This window comes from Nerophis lumbriciformis, linkage group LG30 (genome assembly GCF_033978685.3).
Source record: "Nerophis lumbriciformis linkage group LG30, RoL_Nlum_v2.1, whole genome shotgun sequence".
Lineage (NCBI taxonomy): Eukaryota > Metazoa > Chordata > Actinopteri > Syngnathiformes > Syngnathidae > Nerophis > Nerophis lumbriciformis.
In genome coordinates, this window is record NC_084577.2 from 30,560,228 (window position 1) to 30,585,086 (window position 24,859).

The window sequence follows — 24,859 nt, forward strand, 5'->3', positions numbered from 1 at the left end:
GATCATCTACATCTACTATATGATCATCTACATCAACTATATGATCATCTACATCTACTATATGATCATCTACATCTACTATATGATCATCTACATCTACTATATGATCATCTACATCTACTATATGATCATCTACATCTACTATATGATCATCTACATCAACTATATGATCATCTACATCTACTATATGATCATCTACATCTACTATATGCTCATCTACATCAACTATATGATCATCTACATCTACTATATGATCATCTACATCTACTATATGATCATCTACATCATCTATATGATCATCTACATCTACTATATGATCATCTACATCTACTATATGATCATCTACATCAACTATATGATCATCTACATCAACTATATGATCATCTACATCAACTATATGATCATCTACATCTACTATATGATCATCTACATCTACTATATGATCATCTACATCAACTATATGATCATCTACATCTACTATATGATCATCTACATCAACTATATGATCATCTACATCAACTATATGATCATCTACATCTACTATATGATCATCTACATCAACTATATGATCATCTACATCATCTATATGATCATCTACATCAACTATATGATCATCTACATCTACTATATGATCATCTACATCTACTATATGATCATCTACATCAACTATATGATCATCTACATCTACTATATGATCATCTACATCTACTATATGATCATCTACATCTACTATATGATCATCTACATCTACTATATGATCATCTACAAACTATATGATCATCTACATCTACTATATGATCATCTACATCTACTATATGATCATCTACATCAACTATATGATCATCTACATCTACTATATGATCATCTACATCTACTATATGATCATCTACATCTACTATATGATCATCTACATCAACTATATGATCATCTACATCTACTATATGATCATCTACATCTACTATATGATCATCTACATCTACTATATGATCATCTACATCTACTATATGATCATCTACATCTACTATATGATCATCTACATCTACTATATGCTCATCTACATCAACTATATGATCATCTACATCTACTATATGATCATCTACATCTACTATATGATCATCTACATCATCTATATGATCATCTACATCTACTATATGATCATCTACATCTACTATATGATCATCTACATCAACTATATGATCATCTACATCAACTATATGATCATCTACATCAACTATATGATCATCTACATCTACTATATGATCATCTACATCTACTATATGATCATCTACATCAACTATATGATCATCTACATCTACTATATGATCATCTACATCTACTATATGATCATCTACATCAACTATATGATCATCTACATCTACTATATGATCATCTACATCTACTATATGATCATCTACATCTACTATATGATCATCTACATCTACTATATGATCATCTACATCTACTATATGATCATCTACATCAACTATATGATCATCTACATCAACTATATGATCATCTACATCTACTATATGATCATCTACATCAACTATATGATCATCTACATCATCTATATGATCATCTACATCAACTATATGATCATCTACATCTACTATATGATCATCTACATCTACTATATGATCATCTACATCAACTATATGATCATCTACATCTACTATATGATCATCTACATCTACTATATGATCATCTACATCTACTATATGATCATCTACATCTACTATATGATCATCTACAAACTATATGATCATCTACATCTACTATATGATCATCTACATCTACTATATGATCATCTACATCAACTATATGATCATCTACATCTACTATATGATCATCTACATCTACTATATGATCATCTACATCTACTATATGATCATCTACATCAACTATATGATCATCTACATCTACTATATGATCATCTACATCTACTATATGATCATCTACATCTACTATATGATCATCTACATCAACTATATGATCATCTACATCAACTATATGATCATCTACATCAACTATATGATCATCTACATCTACTATATGATCATCTACATCTACTATATGATCATCTACATCAACTATATGATCATCTACATCTACTATATGATCATCTACATCTACTATATGATCATCTACATCAACTATATGATCATCTACATCTACTATATGATCATCTACATCTACTATATGATCATCTACATCTACTATATGATCATCTACATCTACTATATGATCATCTACATCTACTATATGATCATCTACATCAACTATATGATCATCTACATCTACTATATGATCATCTACATCTACTATATGCTCATCTACATCAACTATATGATCATCTACATCTACTATATGATCATCTACATCTACTATATGATCATCTACATCATCTATATGATCATCTACATCTACTATATGATCATCTACATCTACTATATGATCATCTACATCAACTATATGATCATCTACATCAACTATATGATCATCTACATCAACTATATGATCATCTACATCTACTATATGATCATCTACATCTACTATATGATCATCTACATCAACTATATGATCATCTACATCTACTATATGATCATCTACATCAACTATATGATCATCTACATCAACTATATGATCATCTACATCTACTATATGATCATCTACATCAACTATATGATCATCTACATCATCTATATGATCATCTACATCAACTATATGATCATCTACATCTACTATATGATCATCTACATCTACTATATGATCATCTACATCAACTATATGATCATCTACATCTACTATATGATCATCTACATCTACTATATGATCATCTACATCTACTATATGATCATCTACATCTACTATATGATCATCTACAAACTATATGATCATCTACATCTACTATATGATCATCTACATCTACTATATGATCATCTACATCAACTATATGATCATCTACATCTACTATATGATCATCTACATCTACTATATGATCATCTACATCTACTATATGATCATCTACATCAACTATATGATCATCTACATCTACTATATGATCATCTACATCTACTATATGATCATCTACATCTACTATATGATCATCTACATCTACTATATGATCATCTACATCTACTATATGATCATCTACATCTACTATATGCTCATCTACATCAACTATATGATCATCTACATCTACTATATGATCATCTACATCTACTATATGATCATCTACATCATCTATATGATCATCTACATCTACTATATGATCATCTACATCTACTATATGATCATCTACATCAACTATATGATCATCTACATCAACTATATGATCATCTACATCAACTATATGATCATCTACATCTACTATATGATCATCTACATCTACTATATGATCGTCTACATCAACTATATGATCATCTACATCTACTATATGATCATCTACATCTACTATATGATCATCTACATCAACTATATGATCATCTACATCTACTATATGATCATCTACATCTACTATATGATCATCTACATCTACTATATGATCATCTACATCTACTATATGATCATCTACATCTACTATATGATCATCTACATCAACTATATGATCATCTACATCAACTATATGATCATCTACATCTACTATATGATCATCTACATCAACTATATGATCATCTACATCATCTATATGATCATCTACATCAACTATATGATCATCTACATCTACTATATGATCATCTACATCTACTATATGATCATCTACATCAACTATATGATCATCTACATCTACTATATGATCATCTACATCTACTATATGATCATCTACATCTACTATATGATCATCTACATCTACTATATGATCATCTACAAACTATATGATCATCTACATCTACTATATGATCATCTACATCTACTATATGATCATCTACATCAACTATATGATCATCTACATCTACTATATGATCATCTACATCTACTATATGATCATCTACATCTACTATATGATCATCTACATCTACTATATGATCATCTACATCAACTATATGATCATCTACATCTACTATATGATCATCTACATCTACTATATGATCATCTACATCTACTATATGATCATCTACATCAACTATATGATCATCTACATCTACTATATGATCATCTACATCTACTATATGCTCATCTACATCAACTATATGATCATCTACATCTACTATATGATCATCTACATCTACTATATGATCATCTACATCTACTATATGATCATCTACATCTACTATATGATCATCTACATCAACTATATGATCATCTACATCTACTATATGATCATCTACATCTACTATATGCTCATCTACATCAACTATATGATCATCTACATCTACTATATGATCATCTACATCTACTATATGATCATCTACATCTACTATATGATCATCTACATCTACTATATGATCATCTACATCAACTATATGATCATCTACATCTACTATATGATCATCTACATCTACTATATGATCATCTACATCTACTATATGATCATCTACATCTACTATATGATCATCTACATCTACTATATGATCATCTACATCAACTATATGATCATCTACATCTACTATATGATCATCTACATCAACTATATGATCATCTACATCAACTATATGATCATCTACATCAACTATATGATCATCTACATCTACTATATGATCATCTACATCTACTATATGATCATCTACATCTACTATATGATCATCTACATCTACTATATGATCATCTACATCAACTATATGATCATCTACATCAACTATATGATCATCTACATCAACTATATGATCATCTACATCTACTATATGATCATCTACATCAACTATATGATCATCTACATCAACTATATGATCATCTACATCAACTATATGATCATCTACATCTACTATATGATCATCTACATCTACTATATGATCATCTACATCTACTATATGATCATCTACATCTACTATATGATCATCTACATCAACTATATGATCATCTACATCTACTATATGATCATCTACATCTACTATATGCTCATCTACATCAACTATATGATCATCTACATCTACTATATGATCATCTACATCTACTATATGATCATCTACATCATCTATATGATCATCTACATCTACTATATGATCATCTACATCTACTATATGATCATCTACATCAACTATATGATCATCTACATCAACTATATGATCATCTACATCAACTATATGATCATCTACATCTACTATATGATCATCTACATCTACTATATGATCATCTACATCAACTATATGATCATCTACATCTACTATATGATCATCTACATCAACTATATGATCATCTACATCAACTATATGATCATCTACATCTACTATATGATCATCTACATCAACTATATGATCATCTACATCATCTATATGATCATCTACATCAACTATATGATCATCTACATCTACTATATGATCATCTACATCTACTATATGATCATCTACATCAACTATATGATCATCTACATCTACTATATGATCATCTACATCTACTATATGATCATCTACATCTACTATATGATCATCTACATCTACTATATGATCATCTACAAACTATATGATCATCTACATCTACTATATGATCATCTACATCTACTATATGATCATCTACATCAACTATATGATCATCTACATCTACTATATGATCATCTACATCTACTATATGATCATCTACATCTACTATATGATCATCTACATCAACTATATGATCATCTACATCTACTATATGATCATCTACATCTACTATATGATCATCTACATCTACTATATGATCATCTACATCTACTATATGATCATCTACATCTACTATATGATCATCTACATCTACTATATGCTCATCTACATCAACTATATGATCATCTACATCTACTATATGATCATCTACATCTACTATATGATCATCTACATCATCTATATGATCATCTACATCTACTATATGATCATCTACATCTACTATATGATCATCTACATCAACTATATGATCATCTACATCAACTATATGATCATCTACATCAACTATATGATCATCTACATCTACTATATGATCATCTACATCTACTATATGATCATCTACATCAACTATATGATCATCTACATCTACTATATGATCATCTACATCTACTATATGATCATCTACATCAACTATATGATCATCTACATCTACTATATGATCATCTACATCTACTATATGATCATCTACATCTACTATATGATCATCTACATCTACTATATGATCATCTACATCTACTATATGATCATCTACATCAACTATATGATCATCTACATCAACTATATGATCATCTACATCTACTATATGATCATCTACATCAACTATATGATCATCTACATCATCTATATGATCATCTACATCAACTATATGATCATCTACATCTACTATATGATCATCTACATCTACTATATGATCATCTACATCAACTATATGATCATCTACATCTACTATATGATCATCTACATCTACTATATGATCATCTACATCTACTATATGATCATCTACATCTACTATATGATCATCTACAAACTATATGATCATCTACATCTACTATATGATCATCTACATCTACTATATGATCATCTACATCAACTATATGATCATCTACATCTACTATATGATCATCTACATCTACTATATGATCATCTACATCTACTATATGATCATCTACATCAACTATATGATCATCTACATCTACTATATGATCATCTACATCTACTATATGATCATCTACATCAACTATATGATCATCTACATCAACTATATGATCATCTACATCTACTATATGATCATCTACATCTACTATATGATCATCTACATCTACTATATGATCATCTACATCAACTATATGATCATCTACATCTACTATATGATCATCTACATCTACTATATGATCATCTACATCTACTATATGATCATCTACATCTACTATATGATCATCTACATCTACTATATGATCATCTACATCTACTATATGATCATCTACATCTACTATATGATCATCTACATCTACTATATGATCATCTACATCTACTATATGATCATCTACATCTACTATATGATCATCTACATCAACTATATGATCATCTACATCAACTATATGATCATCTACATCTACTATATGATCATCTACATCTACTATATGATCATCTACATCTACTATATGATCATCTACATCTACTATATGATCATCTACATCTACTATATGATCATCTACATCTACTATATGATCATCTACATCTACTATATGATCATCTACATCAACTATATGATCATCTACATCTACTATATGATCATCTACATCTACTATATGATCATCTACATCAACTATATGATCATCTACATCTACTATATGATCATCTACATCTACTATATGATCATCTACATCTACTATATGATCATCTACATCTACTATATGATCATCTACATCTACTATATGATCATCTACATCTACTATATGATCATCTACATCAACTATATGATCATCTACATCTACTATATGATCATCTACATCTACTATATGATCATCTACATCTACTATATGATCATCTACATCTACTATATGATCATCTACATCAACTATATGATCATCTACATCTACTATATGATCATCTACATCTACTATATGATCATCTACATCTACTATATGATCATCTACATCTACTATATGATCATCTACATCTACTATATGATCATCTACATCAACTATATGATCATCTACATCAACTATATGATCATCTACATCTACTATATGATCATCTACATCTACTATATGATCATCTACATCTACTATATGATCATCTACATCTACTATATGATCATCTACATCTACTATATGATCATCTACATCTACTATATGATTTGTCTGAGTGGCTGGACAGGACAAAAATAATAAATAGGATAGTAGCAAAGTGCATGGTCAGCATGTACACACACACACACACACACATACACACACACACACACACACACACACACACACACACACACACACACACACACACCTGTACTTCATTCCGGTGTGTTTCCCCGTGGACTCCTTGAGTGAGATGTGTCGGGGAGTGAAGGATCCAAAGCTGCGAGCGATGATGGCCACGGTGCGGAACTTGGCCCTGGCCTGGTTGACCACGCTGGGGCTGGTGGCGCTCTGCTTGCCGTGGTCCCCATTGCTCCTCTTCAGGTTGTGGTCCGTGCAGGCGATGGACACCTGCATGCTGGAGCGCCTCGCCGCAGCAGATTAGGACCGGGAGAAGACGGGGGGGAAAGTCTGCCGTGTTCGAGTTCAACTTCTGTGGGCTCGCCGCGTCTCCATGGACGTCGCTTCAGTGCGCTCCTCTCGCCTCTTCCTGCCGGCTGAAGTCAAGGCGGGCCATCAGGAGAACCTCCTGGGACTTTGTCTTCAGCGCAGCGATGCTTGGGATGCTTCATGCGGCTGCACTGTGGCAAGCAGAGGAGCTGCAGGGAGATGGGAGAGAGAGAGAGAGAGAGAGGGTGTGCAGTAGAGCGGGGTGTGTGTGTGTGTGTGTGTGTGTGTGTGTGTGTGTGTGTGAGAGAGCAGAAGAAGTGTGTGAAGTCATGGTGAGGTTCTGCCAGGGTGCATGCTTACATTTGTGCCATCAGCACTTCTCTCACTCTTCTTCTTCTTCTTCTTCTGTTCCTCATCATCTTCATCATCCTCCTCATCTTCAGGCGATGTCATTGTTCCACTGGACCGCCTCCCACTGTCCTCATATTTAGCCCGCTGGTCTTCCTGCAGTCCTTGTTTTGTTCTCAGCAGGGTACATACACACACACACACACACACACACACACACACACACACACACACACACACACACACCTCCCACTCTCACTGCTGTCTCTTCAGCTCCCACTCCACCTGTCTCACTCTCACTTTTTCCTCACCTGCTGGCTTTCTGGATGTTTCCAAAGAATGATATGTCCTCTGCAGTGGACAAAAAGTCTTTTAAAGAGGTCATATTATGATATATATGTAAACACTTCCCTGTGCTCTACATAATCATCATCATCATCGTCAATGTTTACTTACATAGCCCTAAATCACGAGTGTCTCAAAGGGCTGCACAAGCCACAACGACATCCTCGGCTCAGATCCCACATCAGGGCAAGGAAAAACTCAACCCAATGGGATAACAATGGGAAACCCGCAGATGTGTGTATGTATATATATATATATGTATGTGTGGGAAAAAAAATCACAAGACTATTTCATCTCTACAGGCCTGTTTCATGAGGGGGGGTACCCTCAATCATCAGGAGATTTTAATGGGAGCATTCGCATACCATGGTTTATATAGGGCACAGAGTGGGTGGGTACAGGCTGGCCTAGGGGCGTGGTGATTGGCTCATGTGTTACCTAGGAGGTGTTTCCGTCTATGGCGGCTTGTTGTTACAATCTCGCTGCGCTTGTTGAGGGATGACAGGTCTGGACGGTAAATAATAAACAGTTTCTCTTTCAAGCATAGGTTGCATCTTTTATTACCACTATTGTAAGGTGTGCTGGATGCAAGAATTTGCCATGTTATTGAATATTCAACATTATTGTCTTTGAGGTCCCTTGATGAAAGCGGATACAATTTCACCCTCACCTATGAACCCACGCCAGGAAACCAGCCAAAAAAGAACAGAAAACAAAGCGACATCATCTGGTACAACCCCCCATACAGCGAAAACGTCTCAACGAACATTGGACACAAATTCCTCAATCTGATTGACAAACACTTTCCCAAAGACAACACCCTAAGAAAAGTATTCAACAAGAACAACATTAAATTGAGCTACAGCTGCATGAACAATATACGACAAATCATCTCAAACCACAACAAAACAATTGCAAATGAGCCGTCGGCCCCCAGACAGAGCGACTCCAAAACCAACAAAGGATGTAACTGTCGAAAGAAACCTGATTGCCCTCTCAACGGGGGGTGCTTACAAACATCAGTTGTCTACCAATCTAAGGTAATACGCAAGGACATTAACACATCCGACACATATGTAGGATTAACCGAGGGAGAATTCAAAACCAGATGGAACAATCACAAGGCTTCTTTCAGGAACAAAAACCTGCGAAATACCACAGAACTCAGCAAACACATTTGGGACAACAAAGACAATAATGTTGAATATTCAATAACATGGCAAATTCTTGCATCCAGCACACCTTACAATAGTGGTAATAAAAGATGCAACCTATGCTTGAAAGAGAAACTGTTTATTATTTACCGTCCAGACCTGTCATCCCTCAACAAGCGCAGCAAAATTGTAACAGCATGCCGCCATAGACGGAAACACCTCCTAGGTAACACATGAGCCAATCACCACGCCCCTACGCCAACCTGTACCCACCCACTCTGTGCCCTATATAAACCATGGTATGCGAATGCTCCCATTAAAATCTCCTGATGATTGAGGGTACCCCCCCTCATGAAACAGGCCTGTAGAGATGAAATAGTCTTGTGATTTTTTTCCCACACATACATATAGATATATACTGTATGTATGTACAGTATGTGTATGTATATATGTATATACAGTATATTATATACTGTATATATATGTATGTACTGTATATATGCATGTATATATACATACATACATTTATACTGTCGGAGGCAGATATTTACATATATCCGAATTTAAGTTGTACTTCTTTCATTTATTAGTCATATTTGAAAACAGCTCGTCTTTTCCATTTATTCTCTTGATGCTCTGTCAGCAAGCATACTATGTGTGATAACCTTGAGTTCTTTGGAATGTATTATTATCTAGGGAGACGTTGTGCTTTTGTTATGGCTAGTGAGGGGGAAGGAAAAAAGAGAGGTTTTTGGCGTTGGGAAGACAGACCATTTTGTGGAGGCGCAAGAGAATGTTCTATGGTTACACCGGTCTCAATCTAAAATGTATATTGTCAAAGCTTTGAGAATATATACAACAAAATAACTATTCTGTCTCTGGTGGTTTTTCAACTCAGCTTTAAGTGTCGGAAAGAACTTGGGAGCGAATTGTGACTTGAATTCCCTGGGAGGAACAACTGGTCCAAAACGCAACAATACCTATATAAATACAGTATATTATATACTGTAAATATGTATATATATGTATTATACATACACTTATATGTATGTATAATACATATATATACATACATACATACATACACATATATATATATATACACACATATATATGTCAGGCTTGTCCCTGACAGTTTGACTGTGTTTTAGTTTTTCCTCTGCGTTTGTCTTAGTTTTCTGTCAGCGCTTTTTATTTTGTCGTCTATTCCTGATTGTCTCCCTGAGTGCTGCTTCCCCTCAGCTGTGGCTGATTGGCACCTGGCCACACCTGGTGTCAATCAGCCAGCTGCTATTTAAACCTGCCTTCCCCTCCAGTCAGTGCTGGATTATTGTCATTGTCATTGTCATTACTACCTGTCTTAACACTTGTCGTTGTAGCTCTGTCTACTTTTGTTTCACTCTGCTCATGTCCTAGTTCCTTCGTGTCACAGTAAGTGTTTTTGTTGCTTGTCCAAAGTTAGCCTCTGTGCTATTTTAGTTCATAACCAAGTTTGTTCTCCGCCTTGTGCGCGCCTTTTGTTGTTACCCTTTTGTTTGTTGTTTTGCCTTAGTGTTGAATTAAATCATGTTTTCTCACTCAATGCACGCCGTCATCTCTGCATCTTGGGGTTCACCTACAACAAACTCTGACAATATATACATATACACACACATGTATAGATATATACACATACATATGTACATTTGAAATATGGCTGACCATATGGTTCTACATGACGATGCAGACGGTCTAAATATGCAATATTTGCATTCCAATTACAAATATTTACATCAAGACAATTGAATAAGTTGAAAGTGTACACTACTTTGTGTTAGAAATGGCAAGAGTGGAGCATATAAACGCTAACCTGACTCTCGCCAGATCCTTGTAGTTGGCTGAGCTCCACACAAGGATCTGGGATCGAGGGCATTGCAAACGCCTTCCAGATAGCAACAAATAATGAACCAATCAGGATCATAGATGTGACGTAGCGCCGAAGCAATGTGAGTGGTTGAAGTAGCACGTCATTCAAGATAACGGACAAGTGCTTTATCCAATCACATACAAGGATTTTTTTACAAGGCCCCGCCTTCTGAAATACATTGAGAACTCCCACATCCTTGTGTGGAGCTCAGCGAACTACAAGGATGTGGCGAGAGTCAGGTTACATGAATGCCCCACAACAAGAGAATAGAGAAAATGAAGGAGATTATTGACTACAATGGAGGACGCGCGCAAATTTTGGGGACATTTGCAGATCCCAAATACACGTCAGCAGGTACCAATAGGTAAGAAAAGTACGTTTTGCATAATATTGCCAAACAAAACACCAGATAATGTCTCCTAATGCATATGTTCCTTTTTGACTGTACTTAAATGTATAATAGACTGTATTTATGTTATTCACATGTGAATAATGCTGTATAATAGACTGTATTTATATTATTCACATGTGAATAATGCTGTATAATAGACTGTATTTATATTATTCACATGTGAATAATGCTGTATAATAGACTGTATTTATGTTATTCACATGTGAATAATGCTGTATAATAGACTGTATTTATGTTATTCACATGTGAATAATGCTGTATAATAGACTGTATTTATGTTATTCACATGTGAATAATGCTGTATAATAGACTGTATTTATATTATTCACATGTGAATAATGCTGTATAATAGACTGTATTTATGTTATTCACATGTGAATAATGCTGTATAATAGACTGTATTTATATTATTCACATGTGAATAATGCTGTATAATACTGTATTTATGTTATTCACATGTGAATAATACCGTATAATAGACTGTATTTATGTTATTCACATGTGAATAATGCTGTCTAATTGACTATATTTATGTTATTCACATGTGAATAATGCTGTATAATAGACCGTATTTATATTATTCACATGTGAATAATGCTGTATAATAGACTGTATTTATATTATTCACACGTGAATAATGCTGTATAATAGACTGTATTTATGTTATTCACATGTGAATAATGCTGTATAATAGACTGTATTTATATTATTCACAAGTGAATAATGCTGTATAATAGACTGTATTTATGTTATTCACATGTGAATAATGCTGTATAATAGACTGTATTTATGTTATTCACATGTGAATAAAGCTGTATAATAGACTGTATTTATGTTATTCACATGTGAATAATGTTGTATAATAGACTGTATTTATGTTATTCACATGTGAATAATGCTGTATAATAGAATGTATTTATATTATTCACATGTAAATAATGCTGTATAATAGACTGTATTTATATTATTCACATGTAAATAATGTTGTATAATAGACTGTATTTATGTTATTCACATGTGAATAATGCTGTATAATAGACTGTATTTATGTTATTCACATGTGAATACTGCTGTATAATAGACTGTATTTATATTATTCACATGTAAATAATGCTGTATAATAGACTGTATTTATATTATTCACATGTAAATAATGTTGTATAATAGACTGTATTTATGTTATTCACATGTGAATAATGCTGTATAATAGACTGTATTTATGTTATTCACATGTGAATACTGCTGTATAATAGACTGTATTTATATTATTCACATGTGAATAATGCTGTATAATAGACTGTATTTATGTTATTCACATGTGAATAATGCTGTATAATAGACTGTATTTATATTATTCACATGTGAATAATGTTGTATAATAGACTGTATTTATATTATTCACATGTGAATAATGCTGTATAATAGACTGTATTTATGCTATTCACGTGTGAATAATGCTGTATAATAGACTGTATTTATATTATTCACATGTGAATAATGCTGTATAATAGACTGTATTTATGTTATTCACATGTGCATAATGCTGTATAATAGACTGTGTTTATATTATTTACATGTAAAAATACCTAAATGTATATTGTCTATTGTGAGCGAACTTTGGTGCTGAATTTCCCCCAGGGATCAATAAAGTACTTTCTATTCTGTTGTAAAAGGTGCCATTTTGGGGTCCTTGTACACACCATAATAATACTGTATGTTGAAGCACAGTACGTCTGACTATGGTAGTCATAATACTCCAACAATCCATCAAGCGGTGTGGCTTCATGGCTTACCAAAGTCGTATTAAAACATTTTGACAGATCTTTGAGCACCGTGTGTAATGTTCTATATTCCTCATGAAACATCAATGTTTTGCTTACGGGTACTTGCTAGCGTCATTTAATTGAACCTGCAGTCCACACGTATCTCTTATGTGTGACTGCCATCTGCTGGTCACACTTATATAAATGATAAATAAATGATAAATGGGTTGTACTTGTATAGCGCTTTTCTACCTTCAAGGTACTCAAAGCGCTTTGACACTACTTCCACATTTACCCATTCACACACACATTCACACACTGATGGAGGGAGCTGCCATGCAAGGCGCTAACCAGCACCCATCAGGAGCAAGGGTGAAGTGTCTTGCTCAGGACACAACAGACATGACGAGGTTGGTACTAGGTGGGGATTGAACCAGGGACCCTCGGGTCGCGCACGGCCATTCTTCCACTGCGCCACGCCGTCCCTTATATAGTTAAGTTATTATATAAAAGAGCTTCCAGGTGGGTAAGCACAACCAGAAATAAAATACGTACATTAGGCTCACTGGGTCATAAGGAAAAAATGAAAGGATTTTAAGTGCGCCTTAGAGTCCAAAAACACGGTGTATTTATTACTTTTTTTGGCCACTGTGACATTACACAACAGTTTGAACGGTAACACTGTGTTGGAATATTTAATTAAGTGATTTTCTGGCATCAGTTTGAGAATCACTGACTCGAGTCTTCTCTACACAAATGACAAACTTAAAAAGTGCAGAGTCGTCTGCGGAATGCACGCGAAGCACAACAGCAACACCCTGAGGTCAGGCTGCTTGGGAACGTGACAAAAGAGGCTACAGTCAAGACACACACACACACACACACACACACACACACACACACTGGAGAGTACAGAATAATTGAGTCATTACTCTCAAAAAGACATTTGTGCATGCAGAAGTCATTGACCGCATTATTCCTTTCCTCAGCTCACCTTGATAAACGACAGGATGCTAACAACACGTTCTAATAACGGGTGTTACCTCTGCCAGGCACTAAAAGTATTGTAATCCAGTCATAGTTTGGTCTTAATAAATGTTGGAAAACAGGCTCTTATTGAGTCAAAGGTCACTTATTACCAGAGGTGGGTAGTAACGCGCTACATTTACTCCGTTACATCTACTTGAGTAACTTTTGGGATAAATTGTACTTCTAAGAGTAGTTTTAATGCAACATACTTTTACTTTTACTTGAGTATATTTATAGAGAAGAAACGCTACTTTTACTCCGCTACTTTTATCTACATTCAGCTCGCTACACGCTCCTTTTTTTATTTCAACCGTACATCCCGTCAAAAGCCTAAAGACTGACTGCACAGTTCCTGTCTTCACAATAAAAGTGCCACTCCATCGCGCCTGCGCTTTCAAAATAAGAGTCTCCGAAAGCCAGCGCAAACAAGCTAGCAAGCTACGGAGTTTGCCGCCGATGTATTTCTTGTAAAGTGTATAAAAACGAATATGGAAGCTGGACAAATAAGATGCAAAAAACCAACCACTTTCATGTGGTATTAGACTAAAAAGGAGGAACTTTTTTTCTCCTCTATTTGAAAACGTGGACGTTATCATCACTACTGTCTGATTACAATCAATGCAAGTCATCGCAATCAGGTAATACACCAACTTATATTCTTGTCTTCATGAAAGAAAGGAATCTATATGTGTTAAACATGCATGTATATTCATTAAAACACCTTTAACATGTAAACAAAAACGGCAAAATAAATAAATATAAATTATATACTGTATATATCAATGTATGTATATATATATATATATGTGTGTGTATATATATATATATATATATATATATATATATATATGTGTGTGTGTGTGTATGTGTGTGTGTATATATATATATATACATTATGTATATGTGTATATATATATATATATATATATATATATATATATATATATATATATATATATATATGTGTGTGTGTGTGTGTGTGTGTGTGTGTGTGTGTGTGTGTGTGTGTATATGTATATGTGTGTGTATATATATATATATATATATATATATATATATACTCACGCCAGGAAACCAGCCAAAAAAGAACAGAAAACGAAACGACATCATCTGGTACAACCCCCCATACAGCAAAAACGTCTCAACGAACATTGGACACAAATTCCTCAATCTGATTGACAAACACTTTCCCAAAGACAACACCCTAAGAAAAGTATTCAACAAGAACAACATTAAATTGAGCTACAGCTGCATGAACAATATACGACAAATCATCTCAAACCACAACAAAACAATTGCAAATGAGCCGTCGGCCCCCAGACAGAGCGACTCCAAAACCAACAAAGGATGTAACTGTCGAAAGAAACCTGATTGCCCTCTCAACGGGGGGTGCTTACAAACATCAGTTGTCTACCAATCTAAGGTAATACGCAAGGACATTAACACATTCGACACATATGTAGGATTAACCGAGGGAGAATTCAAAACCAGATGGAACAATCACAAGGCTTCTTTCAGGAACAAAAACCTGCGAAATACCACAGAACTCAGCAAACACATTTGGGACCTCAAAGACAATAATGTTGAATATTCAATAACATGGCAAATTCTTGCATCCAGCACACCTTACAATAGTGGTAATAAAAGATGCAACCTATGCTTGAAAGAAAAACTGTTTATTATTTACCGTCCAGACCTGTCATCCCTCAACAAGAGCAGCGAAATTGTAACAGCATGCCGCCACAGACGGAAACACCTCCTAGGTAACACATGAGCCAATCACCACGCCCCTACGCCAGCCTGTACCCACCCACTCTGTGCCCTATATAAACCATGGTATGTGAATGCTCCCATTAAAATCTCCTGATGATTGAGGGTACCCCCCCTCATGAAACAGGCCTGTAGAGATGAAATAGTCTTGTGATTTTTTTCCCACACATACATATATATATATATATATATATATATATATATATATATATATATATATATATATATATATATATATATATATATATGATATGTGTGTGTATGTTACTCATCAGTTACTCAGTACTTGAGTAGTTTTTTCACAACATACTTTTTACTTTTACTCAAGTAAATATTTGGGTGACTACTCCTTACTTTTACTTGAGTAATAAATCTCTAAAGTAACAGTACTCTTACTTGAGTACAATTTCTGGCTACTCTACCCACCTCTGCTTATTATGCAAATGTATTTTTTTAATGAGGTTCTCAGCGTTATTGTGTCCCTACAGTTTGTTTACGAGTGCAGAGTGTGAGAAGAATCCATCATCTCCCTCACTTATTAGCTCCCCTTGAAGGAAGGGTCAAAGGTTTAAAGTCCTCTGACTCGGGTTGTACTTCCGATAGTGATGTATATTTCTGGTCTTGTCACCCCTCCAGTACGACAGTGCGGCTGGATCAAAAGACACGTCGGAGACGCTTTGCCGAACAAAAAGTTGCTTTATTAATAGAGATGCGATAAATGCTCTAAAATGTAATATCGGAAATTATTGGTATCGTTTTTTCATTTAAAAACTTTTTTTTTTTTTATTAAATCAACATAAAAACACAAGATACACTTACAATTAGTGCACCAACCCAAAAAACCTCCCTCCCCCATTCACACTCATTCACACAAAAGGGTTGTTTCTTTCTGTTTTTAATATTCTGATAGGTTCCTACATTATATATCAATATATATCAATACAGTCTGCAAGGATACAGTCCGTAAGCACACATGATTGCTGCTCCACTAATAGTACTAACCTTTAACACTTCATTTGACTCATTTTCATTCATTACTAGCTTCTATGTAACTGTTTTTACATTGTTTTACTTTATTTTTTATTCAAGAAAATGTTTTTAATTTATTTATCTTATTTTATTGTTTTTTTTTTTTTTAAAGTACCTTATCTTCACCATACCTGGTTGTCCAAATTAGGCATAATAATGTGTTAATTCCACGACTGTATGTATCGTATCGGTTGATATCGGTATCGGTAATTAAAGAGTTGGACAATATCGGAATATCGGCAAAAAGCCATTATCAGACATCCCTAGTTTAGGATGATACCACACATTTAGGTATGGATGTGATACCAAGTAGTTACAGGATCATACATTGATCATATTCAAAGTCCTCATGTGTCCAGGGACATATTTATTGACTTTATAAACATAATATCATCATCATCATTTCTTTTTATTATATATATATATATATATATATATATATATATATATATATGTATATATATATATATATATATATATATACCGTATTTTCCGCACTATTAGCCGCACCTAAAAACCACAAATTTACTCAAAAGCTGACAGTGCGGCTTATAACCCGGTGCGCTTTATATATGGATTAATATTAAGATTCATTTTCATAAAGTTTCGGTCTCGCAACTACGGTAAACAGCCGCCATCTTTTTTCCCCGTAGAAGAGGAAGTGCTTCTTCTTCTACGCAAGCAACCGCCAAGGTAAGCACCCGCCCCCATAGAACAGGAAGCGCTTCTTCATCTACTGTAAGCAACCACCCGCCCGCGTAGAAGAAGAAGAAGAAGCGCGCGGATATTACGTTTCATTTCCTTTGTGTGTTTACATCTGTAAAGACCACAAAATGGCTCCTACTAAGCGACAGGTTTCCGGTTCATGAAAAGACGCAATCTCTCCATCCGCACACGGACTACTATTTCACAGCAACTGCCTAAAGACTTTCAAGAAAAGCTGGCTACTTTCCGTGCATATTGTAAAAACAAGATAGCTGAAAAAAAGATCCGGCCAGAGAACATTATCAACATGGACGAGGTTCCACTGACTTTTGATATTCCTGTGAACCGCACTGTGGATACAACGGGAGCACGTACGGTGAACATTCGCACCACAGGGAATGAGAAGTCATCCTTCACTGTGGTTCTAGCTTGCCATGCTAATGGCCAGAAACTTCCACCCATGGTGATATTCAAAAGGAAGACCTTGCCAAAAGAGACCTTTCCAGCCGGCGTCATCATAAAAGCTAACTCGAAGGGATGGATGGATGAAGAAAAGATGAGCGAGTGGTTAAGGGAAGTTTACGCGAAGAGGCCGGGTGGCTTTTTTCACGCAGCTCCGTCCATGTTGATATACGACTCCATGCGCGCCCACATCACGCTGGTTTTTAATATATTATTAAAGTTTGACTGACCTATCTGACTGTTTTTTTGACATTCCTTTAGCGCAGTTAGATGCGGCTTACAACACGGGGCGGCTTATAGGTGGACAAAGTTTTGAAATATGCCGTTCATTGAAGGCGCGGCTTATAACCCAGGGCGCCTTATGGTGCGGAAAATACGGTATGTGTCAGTGGCGGGGCCTCACCTGCCATCATGGAAAGAAAAAAAAATTAATTAAATTGTTATATGTATTCAGTGATTATACTATAAAGTTATTTTCCATTTAACTTCACCAGTTTTAGATTATTTCTTATTCAAAATCGCAGAATTTTCACATTTTCCGTTCAAATACTGAGAAGAGACGGTGCGGTGATCAGCAGCCAGTTGAGGCACGTCACTCAGTGCCTCAACATGGATTGCGGACTCGGCTAACTGCTGGCCTGCTGTGCAGTGAGACTGTATTGCTATATGAATTATATTATACATTTCCATAGTTTAGTTAGCTGAGGTATATAATGTACAGTGTATTTTGTCAACAACTGTATGTGTGTAAAGTATTTCTTGTGCTGAGCAATCATAAAACTGCTGCGAAGACGCACTGTGTGAGGCTCGCAGTAATCCCACCTCCTGGTGCCGGTTAATGCACCCCCGCCGTAGAATGCACCCCTTGACGGGAGAGCCACACCAACCAAAGCCCATGTGACGATGAAAAATGTTGATGTAATCATAGTAGTATCGACTAGATACGCACTTGTACTTGGTATCATTACAGTGGATGTCAGGTGTAGATCCATCCATGAGCTATTGTATCCTCCTACGGTGTGTAGTGAAGCATGTTTAGCTATTCCTCGTCTTGCAGTGATAATGATACGTGTAAAAAAAAAATTACTTTATTTGTCGCCATGGAGACTAGGATTAGTGATTTAGAAGTAGCTAAAACACTGCGGGTGGATGTTAGCCATGTCTTAAAGCAGCTCTTCCTGAGGGTGTTTCAGTGTGATAACTTCACCTTTATCTTGACTTTTTACACCAAAACGCGTCCATTCTCCCTTTTCTGTCTACAAATTGTGTCTGCTTGTAAGTACTCTGTGTGTGTGCGCTGCCCAACATGCTCCTCTGCTCCTAAAACCAGCACGCCTGTAAAAAAAAAAAAAAGATGGTAAACCGGTACTTTTCAAACAGAGTATAGTACCGTTTTGGATTCATTAGTACCGCGATACTATACCAGTACCGGTATACCGTATAACCCTGGATGATGTCATCAAATTCCACTTTAAAAACATGAGGCAGAGAAGTGCTGATTCAGACTTTTTGTCTTGTTGTAAAACTTGCATGTGAACTTGTTTTTTTTGCCAACTTTGCAGCCGAATACGTCAAACTAATATAACATGGTACTTGACACGTGCTAACTGTAAAGCTTTAATTTAAAATAAAATTCCTGCATATTTATGCAGAATTTTTCTGCAATTTTTTTGTAAAAAACAAACAAACCAAAAACAAACTGCTTTTTGGTACGGGGGGGTTGCTTGGTCAAATTCAGCTTTGCTAGATGACAGCATCGATAGCCTTTTATTGATTCCGGTAGGTATTCTTTTCGTGGTGGTGGGTGGGTGGTTGCTGTCATGGTGCACGTATTGGAGTGTTGTGTTGGGTTTCGTGAATGGTTGGTAGCTGTTATTTCTCAGGTTGAAAGTGACGTCAAGGAAGTTGACGGTTTGCTTGTTGGCTTCAATCGTGATCCGTAGGCCGTTCTCTTTGAAAATTTGGCATATGCGCTTCTTGGTATTCTCGCTGCTGTAAACTACCTAAGAATACGGTAGTGAGCATCCTCCATTTCCTGCCGACTCAGCAAGTGAAGTCAGGCCCGTGATGGATGCTACTTTGTCCAGTGACCATCACTGAGCTGCCTAATTGCCTTTAATAGACTGTAATTGGCTCCATCGCGCGGAGGAGGCGACAAATTGAGGGTTTAATAAATAGAGGAAGAGAAAGGAAGGCAATTTGAAAAGAATAAAAAAAAAAGTGCGGGCACAGCAAGCTACTCTCTAGAGTGAAAAGAAAGCTGACGAGTATTCTTGAAAGTTCCCAACTCAGCATCATGGAAGTTGTTCATCTTCAGTTGGTGAGCAATTGCCTTTCTTACTGTAAAATACAACTTGTGTACAAGAGCATCAACATTAAGCCTGCAAATAAATCCATATCATGCCATGTTGTGTAATACACAATACATGCTGCCATGTTGTGTAATACACAATACATGCTGCCATGTTGTGTAATACACAATACAGTGTGCCTCCCTCTTCAACGCTCCAGTTTAAGCATCATTTAATTTCCATTCATCGTCTTGATTTTCATACAATGTCTTGGTTTGAGGACGATTAAACACGAGTCTGTAACTCTGTGTCTGTAAAATAATCCACCAGACACTAACTTATATATATATATATATATATATATATATATATATATATATATACCAATAATTGTCACACACACACTAGGTGCGGTGATATTTGTCCTCTGTATTTGACCCGTGCCCTTGTTCACCCCCTGGGAGGTGAGGGGAGCAGTGAGCAGCAGCGGTGGCCGCGCCCAGGAATCATTTTGGTGATTTAACCCCCAATTCCAACCCTTGATGTTGAGTGCCAAGCAGGGAGGTAATGGCCATTTTTTGTAGTCTTTGGTATACTGTATATATATATATATATATATATATATATCAGTGTTTCCCACAGGACAGGCATCTATTTGTGGTGGTGTGGTCGGGGGGTGGGGGCGGCAGCGGCGATGACCAAGAAGAACGCGGAGTTGGAATATAATTACAACACTTTATGTACATATTTATATACAGATTTGAACAATTAGTTATTCACTGAAATATATTTATTAATTGTGGTTCTTACAAAAAATATATCTTATAAAATATAAAAGCTCAAATGTCTCTTAAAGCTCTGCCCCTTTAATTAGTGCATACTAAATAATTTAACTTTAGCCTACTACTACAACCATATTATTTACCAGCAACATAAAGTGAAACAGAGGCAGAGGTGTCCTGCCACAGTCAGTCAACCTCCTCCTCCTCCTCCTCCTGCTGCTGCTGCTGAACAGGTCGCACTGGAGCTAGTCTCGCTCGCCAGACCCTCCTCCAGAGAAGAGGGAGACACTGGAGCTTACCGTGCTGGGTGTTATACAGCCATGACTTAAATTGTGGCATTTTTAGCTATTCTGGATCGAACCCAGTCGCCCTATGTTTTGTCGTGGTCCTCTCTATAAGGCACATAAGAATATAAAATAGGACCCTTTTCATGAGAAAAGTGCATTTCTGATCTGACCCTGCTTTATTTTTCAGTGTTTGCTGAGTCTCACCTGTTGCCTCCGCCCTAGCTGGCTCTACATGCTGCCTGTCTTCCTCCTCTCCTACAACATCTCCCTGCGTACTTACTATCCCTTCCTCCTCACCCTCTCTTACTGCCTCAGCTGCGCGAGCTGCCACAGTTGCGGCACTAGTTGAAGCCTGGAAATATTGGAAGCAAATTAATTTTCACACTGATGGACATCTGTTCACTTTCCTTATGAGATTTCTAAGTGTCTACACCGTTTTGATAATACCTCCTGTGGTCCGGACTGTAGGCCTACCTCCTCTCCAAGTCGAGCCCTTTTTGGCCGTTGAAAATATTTTTCTATACTCATCTGTGTAAAGGAGTGAACATCCAACATTAGAATTTATTACTAACGAGCAGAACCGCTTTATGTACAGTGCCGTCTAACCTTAAGCGGCAGCAGCTCAACACATGCAGGGTTCAACGTTAAGGTTTTTTTCTACTTGCCTGACTTCTCAAATCTACTTGCCCCAATATTTTTACTTGTCCTGCCTAGGTTTTTTTCTGGCTGTGTAGTGCTCATGGCTTATATCTTACTAAAATCCTTCCCGTTGACTATTTACAACACTACACAGTATTTATTATTATTATTATTATCTATAATTACATTTAAATGACATTGCATACATGTAAAATTAAATGCTATTTCACATTATTTGACCAGTAGCAGTTACACCCATCTGAAGAAGTCAGCCACCTGTTTAAAGCCCGATCACAGTTGAAATCTTGAAATGAAGGACCTTTAATGGCCAAAACATTAACCTGGACAACATTTTAACAGCTGGTTGGCTCAGATTTTATTATTTTCATTGCATTCACATGCTGCAGTGGACAGTGGACAATTATCTTCAGTATTAATGCAGTATCTGAAGCACCGTCTCCACGTGTGTTTATTGACAACAGGGTTATAACCTGGACACGTTAGCTCGTCGGTATGGGAACCGTCAGTGAAACGCTCGGTGAAATCGCGGATTAACGTTAAATATATGACAAGCCGCGAGCGATGCAGCTATAACCTATATTACCCTCGTATTTTGATCCGGTCGGTCCGTTCTTCTTTTACTTCGTCTTCGTCTTCGTCTTCTTTTTCTTCTACTTCTTCTATTGGCGGAGTTACAATGCATAGTAGGCTACCGCCACCTACTGCACCGGAGTTGTAACTACAAGCAACATTCACAGACAGAGTCCCATTGCTTTTATGAGCGGTCGAGCGAGTCAAAAGCCGAACAATCCATTTGTGGCGGACGTAATTCTTTCGTGGCGGGCCGCCACAAATAAATGAATGTGTGGGAAACACTGTATATATATATATATACAAAAGGGACAAGCGGTAGAAAATGGATGGATGGATACATATATATATATATATATATGTGTGTGTGTGTGTGAGGATCCAGCCACTATGAATGAATAGGGACAGGTACTGGACACACCTGGATGAATGGATTGTTTTCTTCAATCATTGAAATAATCATCCTAATTTCTACATGTATTATATTCATATATTCTTCCTCTCTAATGACCCACGCCATGAAGAAGCACTTGAGGTTGAAAAGAACTTAAGAATGTAAATGTGTGATCTTTGTTCTCCAACTGGTACCTAATGAGCAGCAACACTCCCACGCCACAGCTGAAGACTCCACATGTGGACACTTGATGCTGAAGAGCGGCAGACAGCCATCATCTCAGGTCATGGCGTTGCTATGGAAACGGTATGGAGGTGTGTGTGTGTGTGTGTGTGTGTACAGTATGCGTGTGTCACAGTGTTGTGAAAGAGAGAAACAAAGTGTCAGTTCTTGCACCAAAGTTCACAGCAGATGAAATACAGTTTGTGGGATGGCGGCACTCAAGCGGAGCGGAGAATAAAAAACCTTCATCGTTTGCCTTTCTATACGTCACGACTTACACTTAATCTCCTTTGAATGTAGCAACACAACACACTCCAAATAGTGAACAGCCAATGGCACCTTCAGGGAAGAAGTTACTGGACACGCTGACATGATGGATAGAACATGTGCTACATGATGAAATAACAAGTGAAGTG

The 24,859-nt window shown here is 35.9% G+C and overlaps 1 protein-coding gene across 3 annotated transcripts in view; it reads right to left on the bottom strand.

The window, feature by feature from the left end:
- kcnab1a (potassium voltage-gated channel subfamily A regulatory beta subunit 1a) overlaps positions 1 to 24,859 on the bottom strand; it is a 148,937-nt gene that overhangs the window by 85,609 nt on the left and 38,469 nt on the right. The window contains exon 1 of one of the 3 annotated variants that reach the window (XM_061925892.2): positions 8,073 to 8,480. The exons of the other annotated variants lie outside the window; for them this stretch is intronic. Coding sequence (XP_061781876.1) covers positions 8,073 to 8,281 — 209 coding nt within the window. The 5' untranslated portion in view covers positions 8,282 to 8,480. Of the gene's footprint in view, positions 1 to 8,072; positions 8,481 to 24,859 lie in introns of those variants that run through there. 3 annotated transcript variants of the gene reach the window in all.